This window comes from Corythoichthys intestinalis, chromosome 10, assembly GCF_030265065.1.
Source record: "Corythoichthys intestinalis isolate RoL2023-P3 chromosome 10, ASM3026506v1, whole genome shotgun sequence".
NCBI classification, from domain to species: Eukaryota; Metazoa; Chordata; class Actinopteri; order Syngnathiformes; family Syngnathidae; genus Corythoichthys; species Corythoichthys intestinalis.
In genome coordinates this window covers 35,686,920-35,708,315 of record NC_080404.1, presented here as the reverse complement: position 1 = coordinate 35,708,315, position 21,396 = coordinate 35,686,920, and the positions used below count along the sequence as shown (strand labels likewise).

Genomic DNA, 21,396 nt, shown 5'->3' with positions numbered 1-21,396 from the left:
TGCTGCTCGGAAAGTTGGGTTAGCGCAGTTTGAATACTGAACCTTTTCAACAAGTCATTTGCAAGTGTTGTTGCGAGGTAGCTCGCCAACAGGACCCTGGTCGTGCTCTAATGTGAGAGTGCCATTATAGTCTGAAAAAATACGGTGACTGCTTTTGCAATCACAATTTTTAGATTTTATTAAAAACATATGAAAAGTTAGGGTATTTATGTAAAATCTATTTATGTTTAATTACAATATACAGTAGTTGTAAATCATTATTTGAGTATTAATGGTAGTAAATGTTTTATCATAATTTATTCTTTTTATTAACCCTTAAAATTTTAATACTATACATGTTTTTGTAAAGATTTTACACTATTCATGAAAGATTTATAAAAGTTTATGAAGAAATAATTATTCATTATTATTTGTTTATCAATTTTTTGTTAATGTATTTTCATTTTAAAAAAATATGGAAAAATAGAAAAATGTATCAATAATTTAAGCTTCCAATCATGGACAGTATTAGCATAGCTTCCTAGGATTCAAAACCCCAATCCAACATAGCTGTGTCATATCACACTTAAAGCGCAAACACACTTGTCCTTCACACTTTATAAAAAGAGCATTTATTTCAAAGTTTGTTTTTTTTTCGCTTCGTAGATTGAAGCACATAGTAAAGCAACGGTACAATGTTCAGAAAATATAAGTGTGATGCGGAATCATTTTATTATTAATTTTTTTCTTAACATGTTTTTTGTCGTAATACTGGAATACTCTGCATGTATACTAAAAAATAAGAACTTTTAAAATTGTACAAACTGGTACCATAAAACTCGACAGAAGAATAAAAACCAGGCGTTTTCTCTCCAGCAATATAAAGGTCGCTTCACCGTATTCTTCGCGGGTGCTGAGAAAACACGATGAAACGCCCCCCAAAAATGACGGAAAACAAGAACAATTAAAAAAAAAAAAAAAACTGAAGAAACAAAATAAAACAAAAACCACATTGTCATTTGACGGCGCTTAACTTTTTTGCCACCAAACGGTTAAAGCGCTATACACGCATCGCCAAAGAAATAACAACTGTCATAATAATAATAATAATAATAATAACAATGATAATACTGATAAAAAAAGAAACTGATAATAATTATGATAATACATTAATTAAAAAAAAGATGTCAACCCACTTAAAAAAAAGATGTCCTGGCTGGGCAAATGTTTTTCGGAATTGTGTGCAACATGTGTTGATGCAACAGATGTCGCCTGGCCGTCCCGAAAAAACATCACATCTTGTTTGTTTTTCCGACGAGTGGAAGGCGCCACTCGCTTTGCACATTCTCTGCAAACGTGGAGGCTAGCTAGCTTGCTTTTTTTACTTGAAAACAACAAAAACAAACAAGAACAAACAATGGATAGACAGAATGCACTGCGAGTGTCCGTTAAGGCGATATTTAAGATCTCACAGGTTTTGACTCGAGTATGATTGATCATCATTGGCTGAAGTAGGGTTGCAGTAGGGAAGTTGGAAACTTTCCACGGGAATTCATGGGAACACAAAATCAAAGGTTGGATGTTAAGGTACTTGCAGGCGTGAAGGGAGAGCTATCAATTTTTTACGGCTGTATGCTTTTTGGCATAACGAAATATTAAAATTTATGCTAAGTGTTTCTAATTTGAAGGAAATCCACAATCTCCACACAACTTCCCATGGAAATTTACCAGAAATTGACAAAAAAATGTTCTACCCCTTTGCAACCCAAGGCGGATGTGATTGATAGGACACAGGATCAAAAGATCGGAACAAATTCCACAGTTTTGTATGTCCAATCAGGTCCGTCTTGTATTTTTCTCTCTTTTTTTTTCTATTACAGAGCTACACTCCTTGTTTTTGTAGCTAGCAAAGAGTCTTACTGTCATATTTGTTTTGTGTTTTGGTCTCCGGAGTTGTTGTTGATTTATTTTAAGGCCACCGTACTGCCAAGACAGTATCAACAACCCAGAGTCCTAAGCGGTATCGCACAGCAACAACAAACGGCGGGACCACCGATCCAACTCGGACGGTGATGCGGAGGACCCCGTCTAGGGAGAAAAACCTCGAGAATGTTTGTGAATCCAGTCCACAAAAGTGTACACAATCTCTAACTTCAGCTAAACAGTTTTTTTTGCGCTAAGTAAATTCCAAACACACAAGGGTGACGTAATACATTTTTCCCGCCCGATTCTGCCGCGGTCTGTAAGAAGTAATGTCGAGAGCGCTCAGCATTGGTTACTCGGGAGGAAAAGGAGAAAGTTGGGAAGGCGTCAGAGTAAAAATCCTCATGGAATCATCGGAATTTGTTTTTATTTTGGGAGGGGGGGGTCCACCGTTAACAGTCCTCATCATCGTCGCCGTCATGAATGGAGCAGTCTTTGGTGCCATATAAATCGGCCAGCCTCTTGAAGCGTGGACCCCAGCTGTGCAGATAGTCATAATCGAGGTCCGACTCAGTGGTGACCGACTCCAGGGAGCTAAGTGAGCCGGCCAAAGAACCGCGACCCTCGTAGCCGTAGATCTGGATGGAGTCGTAGGGCGGTGCCGTGGGGTCGCTGTCGGCCTCAGCCACGCGTGTCTTGATGAAGTCGTCCACGTCCACGCTGTTGGCTGCCGGGTGGCCGCCGGGACGCAGGGGGAACTGGAGCTCTGGCTTCATATCTTTCCTCGGATGGAAGCCATTGGCACCATCTGGATTCTGGAAACGGACAAGTTAGGATTTAAAGTTAGGCCTATAATAGGTAGTGGTCAACTAGCGATCTGGATCCAAACCGAGAAAACACTATAGCTCAAATTTGCTTATGATTCAAAATCTACCAGTACCTTCTATTTTAAGAAGTGCTGCCATTACAGTCTGCACCACTTTCAGACAAAAACATTTTCAATAACATAAATTATGACTACAAATTATGATGTTGATTATTATTATAATCATAATTATTACAATGTAAAACGATAGAAACTTTTGGCAAATTAGAACTCCATTATTAGCAATTTGGGGGCAGAACTAGAGCTCAATTTTTTGAAAGGACAAGTTAGAGTTTAACTGTCAAAGAGACAAACTACAATCCTATTATTCTGTCATAACAAGTTAGGGCTCAATTTTTAGCTTATATCTGCATTTTTAGGAAGGATAAACTAATTATATATAATATTATATATATAAAATCTGAATTTTCTTAATGCTTCAAACCTGATGTAAGGTGACACAGTAAGATTTGGTTTTCACACAGGTACGGGTTTCATAGACGGGTTTGACATCTAGGTTCACATATGTAACATGGGTGTAGAGTTTCAAAGTACAAGTAGTCCCCATGTTACGATGTACCCGACTTATGTGATTTTGACTTTATGACGCATGTCTTCTCCGCTGTTTTTCCTCCAATCGTTTGTTTATTTATTATAAGTCGCGTAACAGTGTCTCATCCGCCACCTCTCAGCAGTGATGGTACAGTATACTATTTGTCATTTAATCTTGTTATTTATTAGGTCTAATTTATCTAAATATTTGATCTCTACAGTAATTGCTATGCATATTTGGTATTTCATAATAGTACAGTGTATGTGCGGTCCGCTTTCCTTTGTTGCACTCGGACTTGTTTCACGTCACGCCAGCGCTATTTTCTGTTTCAAGCATTGCTTTCATGTCGGGAAGCGGGGGTGAAAGCCAGTTAACATTACAAGCAGGCAGAGAAACGGTAAACGGCGCGGGCTCTGCGATCGATCATCCATCCATCCATCCATCCATCCATCCATCCATCCATCCATCCATCCATCCATCCATCCATCCATCCATCCATCCATCCATCCATCCATCCATCCATCCATCCATCCATCCATCCATCCATCCATCCATCCATCCATCCATCCATCCATCCATCCATCCATCCATCCATCCATCCATCTACGTATAATACATGTTTTGCATAGTTGGATATTTAGGGGTACTTAAAGGGCTAATGCCGACTCACGTGGAAATTTGGGTTATGTCGCCAGCGTAGGAACGGAACTCGTTTGAAACCCGGGGACTACTTATAATGCTTAAAGCCAAGGTTTTTGTTTCACACTAAGATTTCAAGCCAGGGTTCCGCTCCTGTGGTCGTTACCTGCAGTGTGGCGATGTCGAAGGCCTCTGTGTCTTCCTCTCCGCCGCCCTCGTCGTCGTAGGTAATGATATTCTCTCGGATGTCCTCCTCCTCAAACACGATCAGAGGCTCTTTCTTTTGACGCCGCAGCGCCACAAACAAAACCACGATGACTGTGGGGGCACACAAATCAGACTGCTGTGGTGCACTGTTCAATCGTAACTGAACTTTTGACAGTTTGACTAGGATATAATTTGCTATAATTAGTTTTGTCATGTTTTACCATTCTCTGCTGGGCACTTAACACACAAAAGCACAGAACAACAAGACAGCCAAGCAAGGGCGTAGGTTTGCATAGGGACGGTAGGGACATAACACAACCAACTTTTCAGGATGCTGAAATTGTCCCGACCAACTTTTTAAGCAACATTATTTTCGTTATGTTCAAACGTACATTTGCCCGTTTTCACTTGCTGAAAGCAGCGGTCCATTTTTTCCCACTTTAATTGCACATTTGATTGGCTGATAACTTCACCAAACCCTGCCCCGACATATACACACACGCTCACACTCACTCAGCCCCGACAGAAATACATGTCAACAACATGCCGCCTCCTCCGTCCCCTTTGAAGACGAAGGATATTAGAAGTTTTTCAGCAGCCAGCAGCAGCCACTGTAAGTAATTTTAAAAGACGCCAATGTTGTGGAGGTGGGAAACACACCACTAATTTTGCTACTGAAAGTCCGACCAGCATCAGTGTTAGCATAACATTAAACTGTGTGAACTTGCTAACCTGAAAAACTCAAGTAGGGAGCTGCTTAGAAGTGTCCATCTGTTTGTGTTTTCTACTGTTAAGATTAATTAAACCGTGAGAAATGTAGTGATGGAAACTCTAGAACCCCGAAAAACGTGAGCAAGAAGCTTAATAACCTCATATGTTGCTCACACAACACAACATACAACGTAATAATAATTAACTATGTACATTAAAAAAATAAGAGTTTTTTTTGGGATGCTGCGAGCTACCCACACTAGCATTGCGATCAACAGGTCGATCGTGATCGACGTAATGAGCACCCCTGATTTAGCATATCAATTAATTAGGTTCATATTGGTGAGAAATGTAGCCGTGACCCCCGTTCACCCAATCTGTCTGTTATTAATGTCCCATCCTGAGCAAAATGTACACGCATGTTATGCTGTTATATTGTCCCTTAGGAGTGCAACGGTTCAGTTAGCCCACGGTTCGGTTTGAACCTCGGTTTTGGGATCATGGTTTCGGTTCGGTTTCGGTTTGCTTTTTTTTTTTTTTTTTTTTTTTTTAACTGCCTTTATTTTGCTTTTAAGAAAATGAAATAAACACTTAAAATGTAAACATGTTCGACTGTTAAAATGCCTCTTAGCTCTTTGGCTAGTTTAGTGACTGACGACTGAAATACACACACAGTAGTAAAAAAGTTACTTGGCAAAGTAACTGGTGTTACCTTTCATGGTTTTTTTTTTTCATTTTTTTTTTTTCAAAAAAACAAACCAAAAAAAAAACATAGTAAGTATAGAGGTCATAGAGTTCATTTAGTGTTCTGAATCAACCGTTAAAAGTTGATAAAATTGCTCCCGTTTTTACATTAGTTCCCTTCTGTCTACTTTTGACGTGAAATTTTTAAAACTGTTTCATCATTTAAAGATAGACTCAAGTCAAGATTTTGCCGATTTAGAAGTATTTTAGATAAAAACTTACTTAGGTTCGCTAGGAAGGTTCACTACAACAGAGCCTCTCTGAGAAATTTACTGCTCTAAAATGGCGGCTGTTTACTAACGCTACCGAGTCTGTCATTACGCATGTAGTTCTATATGCATGAGATATCTAGGCGTAGGTTGTAGGCTGTCGGCTACAGTCAGGAAATATTGGAGCCACCTAGCCTAGCATCGCGTTTGCTACAGCGTCACAACGAACACTGTGCCTCTGACTTTTCTCGCGTCATTCAACCGACATATTAACGAACGGAGGAAAAAAAATGTAATGCATGAAAAACGTACAGAATTTGAATGTAACGTACGGCGTACACATTTAAAAATCAGTGCTCACTTGTACAAATTACGCTGAGACCGTACAACTTCACAGGTATGAATTATAGTGGACCGTCACAGTTAGGTAGTAGCACTCTGTAGCACGAGACGTCCAACTATCCGTGGTCACGGCGAAACTATGTGCTTTAGCGAAGTCATCTTCGATGGCTTTGCGAGCCATTTCATGAATGTCGGGGAATACGTTGTTGGAGAAATATGTCCGCGAGGGAACAATGTAACGCGGGTCAAGCGTTGCCAATAAATTAACGAAGCCCGCCGTGTGTTTTCACTGGTGTCATCTCCGGGGTTGTCCTGCTCTGAGAAAGTGCTACCTGTGGGTGATGCCGGCTCAGGTGCCGGAGTCATGTTATAAGTGTTGCCATTAGCATAGGAAACAAGCGCTGAGCAATGCTTGCAATTTTTTTTTTTTTTTTTCAATATTTTCTCTCCTTCCTATTTTCTCTCCCACCGCATTGTAGTCTGCGGGGAAACCGAAATGTTGCCACACCACAGATTTGAAAGAAGCCAGTGCTTCCTTAAAATTCAGTCTCTCCACTCCTCCGCTCGCCATAGCTTTTTGTTTTCTTTCTTGTTTCACTTTCACTTCGCTCGTAAGTGAGAGAGGGCGTTACTCGGCTTCTATTACACAAGTGCTTGACAGCGATCGGACATATACTTGCAGCGGGGTGGGAATTTCTCCACAGCTGTGCTTCACGTCGCACACAGAGCTCGACCAATTCATTCCACAAGCGTTTGGAATAAATTAATTGCATAACCGAAAAGGCGCGGTTCATAAAGGCGTATTGAACCATACAGGGCGAACCATACAGCTCGGCTTTGAACCGCAAACCGTTGCACTCCTATTGTCCCTACCAATCTTGAGAACAAACCTACGCCCCTGCACCCAAGCCTTACCGTATCCAAACCCTAAAACTATAAATATTAAATTCCCGTGTATTTGAAGGAAAATGAAAATTATGCTTTACCTAGTAGGATGACAATGCATGCGAGGATGGCGATAAGTGCTCCTGTGCTGAGGCCAGCGGGCAGCACGTAGGGTTCCACGTTACACGACAAGATGGTGTCCCTGCTGTCACAGGAGCACACGCGCACCGTCAGTGTGCCGGTGCTGCTCATGGCTGGAACGCCGTTGTCGTTGATCTCCACTGGCAGGAAGTAGACGTCCTGTGTTAGCCGGCTGAAACCCTTGCGCAGCACATAGATGCTAGCCGTGCTGTCTATGTGGGGAGAAGACAACAGATGGTCAGCTGACATTATCGACATTGAATTGGGACATTGAATAAGTGTTTTAATACAGAGTTAGGTTTTCTAAACCATGATTAGGGTTCCAATCAGTATTAAGGGTTTCAAATAAAATGTGGAATCCAAATTGAGGTTTTTAAGCCTTGGTCAAGGTTGTAAATAAGCATTGGGAATGTGTATTAGGATTTTGAACAGAGATGAATGATTCCAAATAGGGTTTTGAAAATGAAAATTCCAAAGCAAAATGCTGCTCCAAAAGCTCTCTGAATCAAATTAGAAAAGACACTCGAAAATGACACTCCCTATGTGGCTCATAGCCAAAAGAGCAAAGATTCGTTTGCTCAGATGTGAGCATCGTCTGCTCTGAAGCGCTAAGATGCCAACAGAACTGTCTCACGACTCGTGTCTCGTGCCTTTGCTTCCATTTCATTATCTACACGCTGGAATCCTTCTCTGCGGCCGCCACAACTTGGACGCTTGGCTGCTACTTGAAGCTTCTCTGGCGGCTTAATTCAATCACGCTGGCCCCCCAAAGACGTACGGACAGATGGATTGAGACCACAATGCAATTAATGCGGCCCGCAGGACATGGAGCCCCCGCTTGTGTGTATGTGTGTGTGTGGCTGGTGGGAGCGAAATGACAAATACAAGAAAGCAGGACCAGATACTAATGCTGCTTACCTCGGTTGTCTTTGAGGGAGAAGTTGTGGTTATGGGCTACCTCGGGAGCCAGGCTGAAGGAAAAGTGTTGACGGTGGACCATCTCGTCTTTGTCTGCTGCGCTGACTGTTTCGATAACCTGGGAAGACCAGCTCTTTAAAACCAAGATTTTAAGTCTTATCTTCATTTCAACTATGATCCGTATGATTACCTTTCCTGGTGCAACACTTTCACACATAAGGACTTCATTGTTGGTGGCAAACTCCGGAGCATTGTCGTTTGTGTCTTTCACTTTGATGTTCACACGCACTTTGGTGTCTTGGTGGTGGCCTCCTACACAACCATAAACAGGGAACGCCACTTGTCAATCAAGCCTCGAGGATTTATTTCCGGTGTTGTGAGAGTGCTGCCATCAACCTTGCATGCGCCCACGCGTCTCACACCAACATTTGGAGAGGTTGCATCATTCTTACAAGCACAAAAAGGATAAAATTTCTCCGCCCTTCCTTCTTTACCAACTTAGCACGTTTCATCCTTCCTTTGATCAACCTACCCTCCCATTCTATATTCCTTTCTTTATTCCTCTCATCTCTTTCCTCTGTCCTCGGTTCTGCCTTCTTTTCTTCCAACTCTTATCATTTCTCCAGTCCTTGCCATCTTTCCATCCATTTTCCTTCTTTGTATTACCCCCTTACTCATGCCGATCTTCCCTCCCTGCCTTCTTTTGTTTCCTGAAAAACATCCTTTCACCTTCCCATTAATCTTCCCTCATTCCTCCTACTTCCCACACCATGCTTGTTACCCTTCCTTCCTTCCTTCCTTCCTTCCTTCCTTCCTTCCTTCCTTCCTTCCTTCCTTCCTTCCTTCCTTCCTTCCTTCCTTCCTTCCTTCCTTCCTTCCTTCCTTCCTTCCTTCCCTCCCTCCCTCCCTCCCTCCCTCCCTCCCTCCCTCCCTCCCTCCCCTCCCCTCCCCTCCCCTCCCCTTCCCTTCCCTTCCTCCCTTCCTTAGCAATTGAATTAAAAAGTTTATCCCTTCTTTTGCTCCTACCCCTTCTTTTCCAAGAAAAACGGCATATTTTGGTTTTTTGGGGAACGGAAAGTGCAGCTCAGCTTCTCTTGTAAGCCGACCCTCTTATTTGATTTTTCCAGCACCCCATCATTAGCAGGTTTCTACTTAGCTTCCCTGGGCCCTGTTAGTGGTTTCGCGCAGCCTAACTCTGGGCCTCGAGTCCGTTTCCATCTGGCCGTCTGGCGTCGGCAGTGCCGAAGGGGAAACCACACAGCGCTTCGAGAGCCAGAGCTGCCGGCCGCAGAATGCCAGGGCGGGGCTCCTTGTTGCTCGGTTTTAAGTGGTGGGGGCATGGCTTGTGGGGGCCGAAATGCGAGAGGGCTTGTGGGTCAACTTTCTGTTTTGGGCTTCTCTTGCTGCCTAGGATATTTTTATTTGAAGTCAAGGCTACTCATGGGTATTTAAACATTATTTCCCCTCTATGCATAGCAACAGATTAGGGTCTTGTGTATGCTTCACGCTAGAAGGAGCTCCAGAGACAACACACCGTCTCACCTATCTCAGTGGCCGACACAGAGATGTTGTGCCAGGCCTGAGTCTCTCGATCCAGAGGTCTGGTAGTGGTGATCATGCCGTCTTCAGAGTTGACACTAAAGAACTGCTCCACGTCCGTGTAACGTGGAATCATGTACCTGCACACACGAGATGGCCAACCTTAAGTTCCACTCTGGCCACAAGTCATCCTGAAATGGGATCTGTATGTCATCATACCTGACTGGATTGTTGGCAACATCCGTGTCCTTGGCGTGGACGCGGCCCACCTGAGTGCCAGCTGGGGCGTTTTCCTCCACCTCGAAAGTATACATAGGTGCCACAAATACGGGCGGCTCATCAGCATCCTCCACTGAAATCTGTAAAACGACACATGAAATCTTGTACTCAGTCCACTATGGAAGCCTAAAAGAGTCCTAATTAAATAAACAAAAACATTTTGAAACAAATACCGTTTTGAGGAAATAGCAGAAAAATATGTAATACAGCCCTTAAATTGTAAAATGGTGTAATGGTGCAATGTTCATAATAATGATAATAATAATAATAATACAATTTATTTATAACGCACTTCACATTTGAAGAACAAATCTCAAAGTGCACAATGTTCAATCGTAAACGTAAAAAGGTTACAATTTTATGAAATCTTTTTTTTCTTTAAATCCTTATAACTATACTATTTTATAGTGTTTCTTTTGATTGTGTGATATTAATATTATTTTTAAAAAAATATTAAATATTCATTCTTTAAGATTATGTAAGATAAAAATTGTTTTTCACAAAGAATTTTTTAATTTCATAATTCTTTTTCCACAAGGGCCTTTTTATTTCATAATGTCATTTTTCAGCACAATGACAAGGTCTCTGTTAACCAAATACATAGGGGTCGAGTCAGTTTAGTAATGCTGATCCTTTACATGGAAACTAGCAGCAGCACCAACACCGGCCCGCTGACGTAGACGCTGCCAGGAAGGGGACTCCAGAAAGCCTATATAGTCACAAGCACCAATGCTTTTATTTATTATTATTTCTTTTTAATTGTTGCACTAGAAAACAGCGACTTTTCCTATTCTAAGGAGGAGGGGAGATGATAATAATAATAGCTGTAGTTTTACTAGTTTCAGAGAGAATGTAAATAGTTTTTTTTTTGTGTGTGTTATTTGTGAACTACAGTTCCACAAAAACGTACATCGAGACATCATTTAGCTTAGCAAGGAGAGTTGTGAGAGCCATTTTTCGAGTGTCTCAGAACAGCGCGTTTTTCAAGCTTCCCTCGGACGTGACTTGTGTGTATCTGTCCACCAAAACAGCCTGATAGCACGGATATCAGTATGCCTCCTCCCTCTTTGACAAACAGAGACCAAGTATTTTTGCTGAAAAATGACCTAACGAAATAAAAAGGCCATTGTCGAAAAGACAACATGAAATTATGATTTTTTAAAAAAAATTTTTTTTTACAATTTAAGGAGTATACTACATTTGTCTGCTATTTTATCAAAATGTATTTATATCAAAATGTTGTTTTGATTCATTCAATTATGACTCTTTTGGACTTCCATAGTCCACTAGAGAAATCACTGATCTCGAAGATCAACCCCATGCTATACCTTTATCGTGGCCTCGTCCTTGTAAGGCCCCCAGGCCAGGTATTGAGGGTCCACATGCACGTTGTACCCCTCAACCTTCAACGTGTATGACCTCTTGGTCTCAAAATCCACACGCTGTGGACAACACACAAAAAGAGACTTCATCAGATCACATTTTTACAATCAATTGAAATGCCAAGTACAAGTTGGATTGAATGTGCCAGTGCTGTGTTAACGTCTGCTGGTAGGGGGAGCTGTTGCTACATGAATATTTCTGGTAGCTGCTGCAGTCCTGCAGTGACTGCAAGGAGACCTGGGGAACCCCAAAAGACATGTGTTATAGTCCTATAACAATTTCCACATTATTTAGACAACACTGTGATTAGGATGTAAAGCAGTGTTCTAGCTCAGTGTTAAAATGACTTTCCTTGGCTGCAGATTCAATTGACTTCTACTGAACAAAGCAGTAATTCAATTACCTAATATTAGTGGGAAAACACTGACACAACATAGCCAGTGGCAGTAAAAGACAAAGTTGAAAACGGACAGAAGAAAAAAAGTGTTTTTAATTGATTTAGGCACATTGAAAGTGTCGCAGCTTCACGGATTTATATACAATAAATTCTTGAAATTCTAAATTTGAAATTAGTGGTTCAAATCAAACACTTGGGCCACCTTTTTCATGGTAAATTCTCATTATGATCAGCAATAACTGACACTGCTTGGCTCATGTGTGATGGCATAGTCAAAACAGTTTGAATATTTAGCGTTGCATTCATTCAGATTGGGACTTATTTGATTAACTTCTCAAGTCGGAGTTCAAGCACTGGATTTTGCCTCAATGGATGCTTCTCATGGAAGTGGAAGGCAATTACAACCGTTCGGTAAAGGCAAATCAAGGGCTTGTAAATCTAATTCATACAACGTTCCAAACATGACATGAATTAAAAAATAAAAATTAACTCGTATGCACGCTCAAACTATTTCGCACGTATGAGCTACTACATCATGTGAACGAACTAGTACTTCATGTGAAAAAGTTTGTGCGCACAACTTAATAAACATAAAGTAACATGGGCTGTCCTAAATGCTTTGGGAATTAATGGGTTACTCATTTATGAGATTATAGAATAATATATCAAAGGTAATTTTTTGTTTAAAAAAAAACCCATTAAAAAAATCAATTGTCACAAGAAAAAATGTTTTGTACGTAAAATAAATTATGATGGTCAAAGTTAAAAAAAAAAAAAAAAAAAAAAAAAGCAAATAGTCATGTCCAAACGTGACTTTATTCTCATGGTTTTATTTCGTTCCACAAAGTGGAATTTAAGCTCAATGAAATTATTACTGAATTTTTGAATCTTTAAAAAAAAAATAATATTTTGCTATATGTATTTAATTTTGGAAAAAAAAAAACTTAAACCGTACACAAGAAATTGCAACTTGTCAAATTTCTATATGGGTAGACAAGCAAATTGGGGAAGTACAGTGGGGAGAACAAGTATTTGATACACTGCCGATTGTCAGTATATCAAATACTTGTTCTCCCCACTGTATATATACACTACCATTCAAAAGTTTGGGTTCTAAGCGCCCCCAAACTTTTGAACCGTAGTGTATCATATGGGATTTTTCATTATTTTATTATGTACACTACGGTTCCCCAAAAGTTTGTTTACCCCAAACCTTTCAAGAGTAGAGTGTGTACATGTATATATATATATATATATATATATATATATATATATATATATATATATATATATATATATATATGTATTAGGGCAGTCAAACGATTAAAATTTTTAATTGAGTTAATTACAGCTTAAAAATTAATTAATCCTAATTAATCGCAATTCAAACCATCTATAAAATATGCCATATTTTTCTGTAAATTATTGTTGGAATGGAAAGATAAGACACAAGATGGATATATACATTCAACATACGGTACATAAGGACTGTATTTGTTTATTATAACAATAAATCAACAAAATGGCATTAACATTATTAACAGTCTGTTAAAGCGATCCATGGATAGAAAGACTTGTAGTTATTAAAAGATAAATGTTAGTACAAGTTATAGAAATTTTATATTAAAATCCCTCTTAATGCTTTCGTTTTGATAAAATTTGTAAAATTTTCAATCAAAAAATAAACTAGTAGCCCGCCATTGTTGATGTCAATAATTACTTACACAATGCTCATGGGTGCTGAAGCCTATAAAATCAGCTGCACCCAAGCGCCAGCAGTGGGCGGCAAAACTCCATAAAACACAATTAACAACTGGGCATTTTACTGTACTGTCATTTTAATCTGTCTGAGCGGGGCATGTGCGTTAATTGCGTCAAATATTTTAACGTGATTAATTAAAAAAAAAAAATACGCCCGTTAACGCGATAATTTTGACAGCCCTAATATATACATATATACAGTGGGGAGAACAAGTATTTGATACACTGCCAATGGGAAAACCCATTGGCAGTGTATCAAATACTTGTTCTCCCCACTGTATATATATATATATATATATATATATATATATATATATATACATACACACACACACACACACAACTGCAAAAGAAAATCAACTAGACAACTATTGGGGTGCATGTCGTATACACAACTAGTAAGATTGAAATGGTATTTGTATTTATCGGGCATCACAATACATACAGAACCGTGATTTGTGTGTACCGTAACACCCCTATTAACTACATATTACAACAAATTACAGGAAGCATTTTTAAAAATGATTCAACATGATTATTTAAAACACAGTCCCAAGTTACAGTCCACAGATCTGAGTTTGAGAACCACTTGTCCAAACCTCCTTCAGGGCATGTTTCAAGTTATGTATCGTCAGCCTTTGTACGAAAACCAAAATATGCTCCTGCCAAGAGCACCGGTCTTGGGCTTATCCACATCACCGTTGTCTCTGTAATGACAGTAAATAACACCCTCTTTCCCGCACCAATCCGTCTCCAGAGAAAGTGGGATAATAACATGCTTTCTCCTCCCCCAATACTGTTTTTCTAGCAGCTGCGGGAGCTTTAACGTGGCAGCAGTCCCAGGTGGGAGCTTGATCTCATAGGCAAGCATCGCTTAATGGAATCCTGACGGGAGGAGCAGACCTATAAGTCCGACGACAGCTCAGCTGGGCCTGCTGTACATGTATGAACTCCACATGCACACTCTATGTGCACACATTTAGCAGGTGTTAGTGTGGATGAAGCTGCTTGGCAAGACACCGAAGCTGTGCTTGAAATCATTTGCTCATTCTATAAATGGTCAATCTAACTGCCAAAAAAGTCCTGAAAACGTTTCTTTTATTTCCAACATCCCATTAGGCCAGCAGAATATATCATTTGAACATCGCCATTGCAATGTGCGCATGCGCAACGGTCACATTGCAGGACGTGCAATTGTTTTTTTTTAACATGTAAACTTTTGTTTTACTTTATAAAAGCAACAAGTGTGCAGATCCTGGAAACCTTTTATATACAGCAAGCCTGGATTAAACAGCCTTATATAAATTAGAGAAGTCCTCGATCCAATCACATGATCGGAAATCGGGCTGATCGCGCCATTTTTCAGAGGATTGGAATCGGGTGAAAAGAATCGGATTTTTAATTTAAAAAATATGTTGATGTTTTTCTGCTTCATGCTCGTACAGCGCCACGGACTCTCACCCACCCTCATGCTAGGCAATGTGACCAAACTTTTCTTTTTTTAGTCACGAGTGCAGCTGGCGTTTGGTACTTAAAGTTAACGATGATTGACAGATTCGTAGCTATGATCTGGCCTGAGAAGCCTCGGTAGCTCGACAATCAAAGGCACAAATGTGTTAATCATCATTTAACTTGCAGCCACTGCTAAAAAGTTCTGTGCCAACTCATTCACTGTGTAAGTGAGAGGCTGTTCTCGGCAGTTAGTGTGTCAAACTTTTCTGCTGGTGCAACTTAAGAAGAACTTAGCTGCAACCAGTGCGACCAATGTATAAAGTATGTGCGGCAAAATATATCGAAATGTTACATTTTTTCTAATATCGTTCAGGCCTATTCCAAACAGCGCTATTTAAGTTATCTGGTGAAAATTCTTCTAGTATTACTATAACTATATAATATTGCAATATATCTCAAACCCCCCAAAAATCGCATTGATATTTATATCGTTCAGGCCTACATCCTATCTATATTTTTTTGTGATTAATTCTCGGCAGTATACTCAGCAAATAAGAGTAGAGGTTCCGATTTTAATGAAAGCATATACTTTTCAAAGGTGAGTTTGTTAAAATAGATAAGGTTGGGGGCTGTCTAGCATTGGTGTAATGGTAAAAAGCTAATGCCACCAGAATTGGTCATAAAATGGGGAGGAAGCATCAATCCCTTTTATAATAAATCTTTTATTTTCCTTTTGTGGTATTTTTGCACAATGAAGTGCTTTTTTAATTAACACTAGAAGTCCCAGAGAATTCTGGTACTCCTACTAGTCCCAAACAATGGCCGATATGGCCTCTCCCTCGGAAAACCCAGAGGTGGTAAAAATGACCCAAGTGCTTTTGAATTGGCAAGTCGTTGTCGGACAGACAACAGCCGTTCATTTGGAAATGCAACCACTAGACATACGTTAACTTCAGATACAATGACCACAATCCATACTCCATGCCCCTGATTCAGTCCTTCTAAACTATAGACACAATTCCTGCTTTACCCTCAAATTGCAGTTCTAAAACGCTTTTTTTTCTTCTTCAAAACAATGTACACATTTGAGCCATTCTTTCTGTTGTTATGTGTGGAGAATAAAAAACGAATTAAAAACCGTGTAAAAAGTGTCAAACTTCATTAATAAATGTAATTAAATAAATGTAGCTTGACTTGAACTAACACAAACTATCACATGAGTCACGGAGGAGAGGCCAAATCGGCCATTGCTAGGGAATATTAGGAGTGTTTGTCTTAGGAAAGGCCAAGTCGGCCTCTGCTGGGTTTTCTAGTGTTAACTCATTGGCTGCTATGGCAATAGACGTCCTATCCATTAGAACTTTCAGGGCTGGCGGCGAATGATAATGTTTCAGTGCCATTGACGACGATAGACGTCACATCCATTCAAACTGGGAGGGGCTGGCAGCAAATTCAAACGGTTGGGTGTCTATCGCCAAATGAGATTGTGAATCCTCAAGGCTGGAAAGGTTACATAAAACATTTGTCCGTTTTTTTGGATGCGTTCTAGGGTAAATTGATATTTTAGCGTAACAAGTCACAACTTATTCTATTCTATAGAAGAGGGGTCTACGAACCGGTCGTCAAGTGCTACTGTGGTTCCTGGTCTTTGTTCCAACCGAACCCGCACAGACAGTTTAACCAATGAGGTTGCTACAAGTAGCACATGACTGAAATCAACTGATTATATTAGGAGAAACCTGATTGGTAAAAATGTGTCCTCTCATTGAGTTAGAATGAAATCGTGCGGACCTTTGTGGAATAGTTTGGGGAACTCTGCTATAGAAGATAGACTAGTAGCTAGAGAGAGATTCAGAAGACAACTATAGTGTTTAAAGTCAGCGAGCTTAGCGCGACAAAGACGATTTCAACTTTCATCCGATCGTCAGACACGGCTAGTCGAGCACCCGCAGCCAAATGCGGCTCGGTGCATTAACTGGCCATTTTTACGAGCGGCGTGATGACAGCAGTTAAGTGATCACAGATTTAATTAGCAGCAATACAGCGCAGCGCAAAGCATCTGTTCCGTCTCGACGAGCTGCCCGTCGTCCCCAATGCAGATGCGTCAAATGCAGGTGAACTTGTTGACTCGTTAAAAAATAAAAAGCTAACACCGATATGATAGCTCAGGCTTTTTTTAAAATGTCATCATGCCCGACAGAACTTAAACGCGAAAGCGCCAAACTCCGCGGGAAGCCAACGTCACCGACGTGTCCCACTTCTTTCATTTTCCATCGCTTTGGTCACACTCTCCGGATCGCTCGCTCACTTTTCATTCATGACAACATTCACAGTGACACACAGAAACGCACACACATGCAGGGCTCCTTAATATTCCGCAAAGTGCTTTCGTCAGGACACAGTTGAAAGAGAATAGTTGATTAAAGCTCATGCCGGTGTGCGTGAATGTGGGAGAGGGAGAATAGAGATTAGTGAAGGCTTCTCTCGATGCTGATTTCAAAGACTTCAGGTGCGTGTGTCTGCGTGTGTGTGAGTTGCCTCCAGTGGCCAACAGGTGATGATTTCCCGAGATGCACCAGTACTCAATAATCACAATGCGGCGTATCCAAATCAGGACACTGTAATCAGATCGAGACCGAGTGGGTCTCATGATGTGAGCGTCGCTCACTCACACGGACACACATGCATAAACACAAACTTGTGCGCACACACGTTTCAAATCAGCCTCCGGCTCTGGTGGTGTTATTACAAGAGAGGCGGGGAGTCGGGATGAAGGATTTCAGGTGCGATTGTTCCCTGTTGTTAGTCAACACACACTCACACAAATACACAACATAGGGGATTTTGACTGGGAGGGTCAAGAGCAAATCATCAAGAAATATTGCTGCCAACTCCTCTTTGTCAAAATAGATTGGACGTCTATTGCCGTCAATGGCAGCCAACGAGGTGGAAAATTTGATTTGCAAGCATTACAAAAGGCCAAAATATGGGGCTCCTCCCTCGTGACCACGGAGAATGTAGTCTACCTTCATCTTTTCTCAAGTCATCCCTCATGTGTCTTCTCTGCATTGGATGTGGTCAGAGTTGTGCTCTAGTCACATCGGAATTGGCCGTGCAGCTGCCCGCCTCCACCACACTCTGCTCTGATTTTGGATGACGCTTAAACTTGAGGTTAACCACTCGATTCGGGCCTCTCCGACGGGTTTTTTTCTTATTTTTTTTTAATTCATGCTCTCATTTCCTGATAGCAGTGGATAATAAAAAGCTGAACCCGCCAGAGTCTACGAGTGGCGCTTAGCTACTGCATCGAGACAAAAGAAGATTTGTATCGATTGAACCGGGCGAGAGAGATATTTTCCCACAGAAGGAATAAAAGTGAGCTGGCTGACTGGATAGCTTTGCGTAGACAGGAAGTCCTGTTACAGACCTTAAGACTTTGTGTTGAGTATATTCTGACCCTTTAAGCTCTTGCGAAATATTAGATATCTCATGTGTGCAGGACTGTAATCACAGGTGATGACAAAGCTGATGGCAAAGTGTGAATCACATTCTGTCTACAATTCCATGTAACTATCGATGTATCCCTGTTCGGTATCCAGTTTATCTAAATTGCTGTCTAGTAGTCTGTCCAAAGTACCACCTGACCGACCAGTTTACCTTTTTGAGCTTGATGACGGCCTCCCTGGTCTCAGAGTCTGTGCTGAGTTCGAACATTCCCAAGCCGTCGCCGTCTGTCAGGCGGTAGTTGACCAGCCCGTTGTCTCCCATGTCGGGGTCCTTGGCCTTCAAACGGCCCACCTCCTCACCCTCCACTTTGTCTTCGGAAACGGACATGGGATACACACCTGTGGGGGTACAGAGTATGCTTATGAGAAAGTTGATTGAAGACAAGCTTATTATTTAAGAAACGCCAAACATACAAATTGTGAGCAATAGCATGGAGTGGATGTTTGCAGGAGGAAAATTGAAGGACCAATGCTTGGCTGGGGCATTTGACCCCTCAAAATTGCCCCCCCTCCCCAGGTTCGATCTTATTTTCAACATTTTTTTTTCTTGTTTTCTCTATCTCTATTGTTACATTTTTTAAGAGATATAATCTGCAATGAAAATATAAGGACCTAGATAACTTTTTTGCACAGTATGAAGTAAGTATGAAATATAATCAGCGTGCCAGTCGCAAGAAACACTTTCATTCATTCATCTTTCAAGCCGCTTATGCTCTCAAGGGTCGTGGGGGTCTATGAATGTTTCCGAGGCGTTTGTGTATGAATTTTCATTGTTTTTAGAGTCAAATAGTGGCACTCAATTTTATTTTAGGAACAAAGGAATGTCAACAGGGTCCCCCCAGGATTGATAAATCTAAATTTAAGACTTTTAAGACCTTTTTTAATGCAATTTCAACTGAAAATTAATACTTTTCTCGCATCGTCACTAATGTGATCACACAAAACGCAACCAGTCCGTTTTCCCCAAGCAGCAAGCAGTGCTCTGCCAGGTTTGACTGGTGCATCCCTTTCCTTTTCTCCTTCTCCTGAGTCCTCAAAAAGAAAACATAGCATTTTGTTTTTTTTCTGGGCTCGGGCCTATAAATAAAACATAAAATGTTGTTTTTCTTCCCAGGCTCGGGCTTGCAAACCAAGTTAATTGATCGGGCTCGGGCCGAGTCGGGCTTTAATACCTGCGGACCGGATCGGGTCGGGCTGGATTTTTTAGGCCCGATTTTACCTCTATCATAAAATCTTGATGAGTTTAAATTGGCTGCAGTTCCGACGTCGGGAATGCTCCCTCCGGAAAAACACGATTTGACCAACATTATGTTTTCCAACTTTTCCAGCGTTTTCATTGCGTAAACCCATTTATAATGATCATAAAAATATGTAGACTATTTAAACACTAAGAAAATTTGCGGTTTTTTTCTGCCATCTGAGTATTCGTTACAAAAGACAATTACGACATCGGGAAAACTCCCTCTTGAACAAACCAACATTGTGACAGCTAATCATCTTTCAAGCCTTGTCACGGCGTAATAACGTTACCAACGTGCCACTGGTTGGTCTCATTTGAACAAGCGGAAGTTGAGGTCCACGCCCATTTTTACTTGAAGTCAATCGACCAAGTAAAACGGAAGATAATGTCATTTGAGTTTTATAGTTTTATTGCCCTCATAAATAAGCATTAAAACGCAGCATGGACCATGTGTTTATGTCCATATTTCCATCATTTCTTGTCCCTTTCAAAACAGAAAGCACCACGAAAGATAGCTTATTCCAGAAGCCATTGTGAGATCAAGAAGGGCGGACGTAATGTGAACATTTTTAATAAATTCCCGAGCGAGGCGCCACCTAAGAAGGGGGAGGCGAGGTAGCGAGCATCGGCCGGTTGGATTGAGCGAGCGACTTTGAAACGTGTGGAATGAATCGAAAACTAAATTTAGCACAAGCTAATGCATTATTTCATCAACTCGAGGAAGAGGATGGACCAAATTTGTTGTTGGTTTCTTCGGATGAGTCGGCGAGTTGGGAAGAGTGACAGGCTGACAGCGCAAATGGCAGAAGAGTGGGCTGTGTGACGAAGCTCTGTCTTGCTGAAGGGGAAACGAGTTAGATGCATGAAAAATTAAAATGAATTAGTTTATTTTCAACATTTTTGAAGACTTTTTTTCAATGTTATATTTGATTTTTTTGTCATTATCAATCTTTTCAAATTGTATATAGATGTGTGTGTTCGAGAAGCTTGTTTGCATGTACCATATTTTATAGACTATACGTCTCACCTGAGTATACTGTAAGTCACACTAGCCAAATAATGCGCAATGAAAAGGAAAAAAAATATATGTAAGTCGCACCGGAGTATAAGTCTCATTTTTTGGGGGAAATTTATTTGATAGAATCCAGCACCAAGAACAGACATGTCGTCTTGAAAGGGATTTTATAATACATTAGAAAACAACAGGCTGAATAGGTTTACGGTATGCTAACATTACATGACGCTAGAAGTAAGATCGGGCCTTAAAAATCCAGCCCGACACGACCGGCGGGTATTAAAGCCCGACGTGGCCCGAGCCCGATCAATTAACTTGATTTGACAGCCCGAGCCCGAAAAAAACCTAAATTTTATGTTTTATTTGTAGGCACGAGCCCGAAGGAAAACTAAATTTTATGTTTTATATGTGCGGACTCAGGAGAATGGAAATGCGGGGATGCGATGCGTGGTTGCATTTTGTGTGATCACGTTTGTGACGATGCCGGTGCATACATGCATAATGATAACAAATTAAAGCCTGTCTTTAGTAACGAATTCTCCCAGTTAAACAAGACTGTAAGATGGATATTCAATAAACATAGATACAGTATCTTTTATATTTGTTCTAACATATAGCACTATACAATAGTGGATTTTACATTTATTTTAATCTCCTCGAGTTGGTTTGTTTGCTTTTCAATTCCTCTGTCTTTAGTTTGTTTTTCAC

The 21,396-nt window shown here is 40.6% G+C and overlaps 1 protein-coding gene across 1 annotated transcript in view; it reads right to left on the bottom strand.

The window, feature by feature from the left end:
• Positions 1–588: 588 nt before the first annotated feature.
• The window catches only part of cdh11 (cadherin 11, type 2, OB-cadherin (osteoblast)), a 124,811-nt gene continuing 104,003 nt past the window's right edge, over positions 589–21,396 (bottom strand). Inside the window, exons 8-16 of the mRNA XM_057847974.1 lie at positions 18,585–18,772; positions 11,263–11,376; positions 9,875–10,014; positions 9,659–9,795; positions 8,307–8,428; positions 8,117–8,234; positions 7,159–7,410; positions 4,126–4,277; positions 589–2,717 (exon numbers count right to left, since the gene is read on the bottom strand). Of these exons, the coding sequence (XP_057703957.1) occupies positions 2,355–2,717; positions 4,126–4,277; positions 7,159–7,410; positions 8,117–8,234; positions 8,307–8,428; positions 9,659–9,795; positions 9,875–10,014; positions 11,263–11,376; positions 18,585–18,772 (1,586 nt within the window). The 3' untranslated portion in view covers positions 589–2,354. The remainder of the gene's footprint in view (positions 2,718–4,125; positions 4,278–7,158; positions 7,411–8,116; positions 8,235–8,306; positions 8,429–9,658; positions 9,796–9,874; positions 10,015–11,262; positions 11,377–18,584; positions 18,773–21,396) is intronic.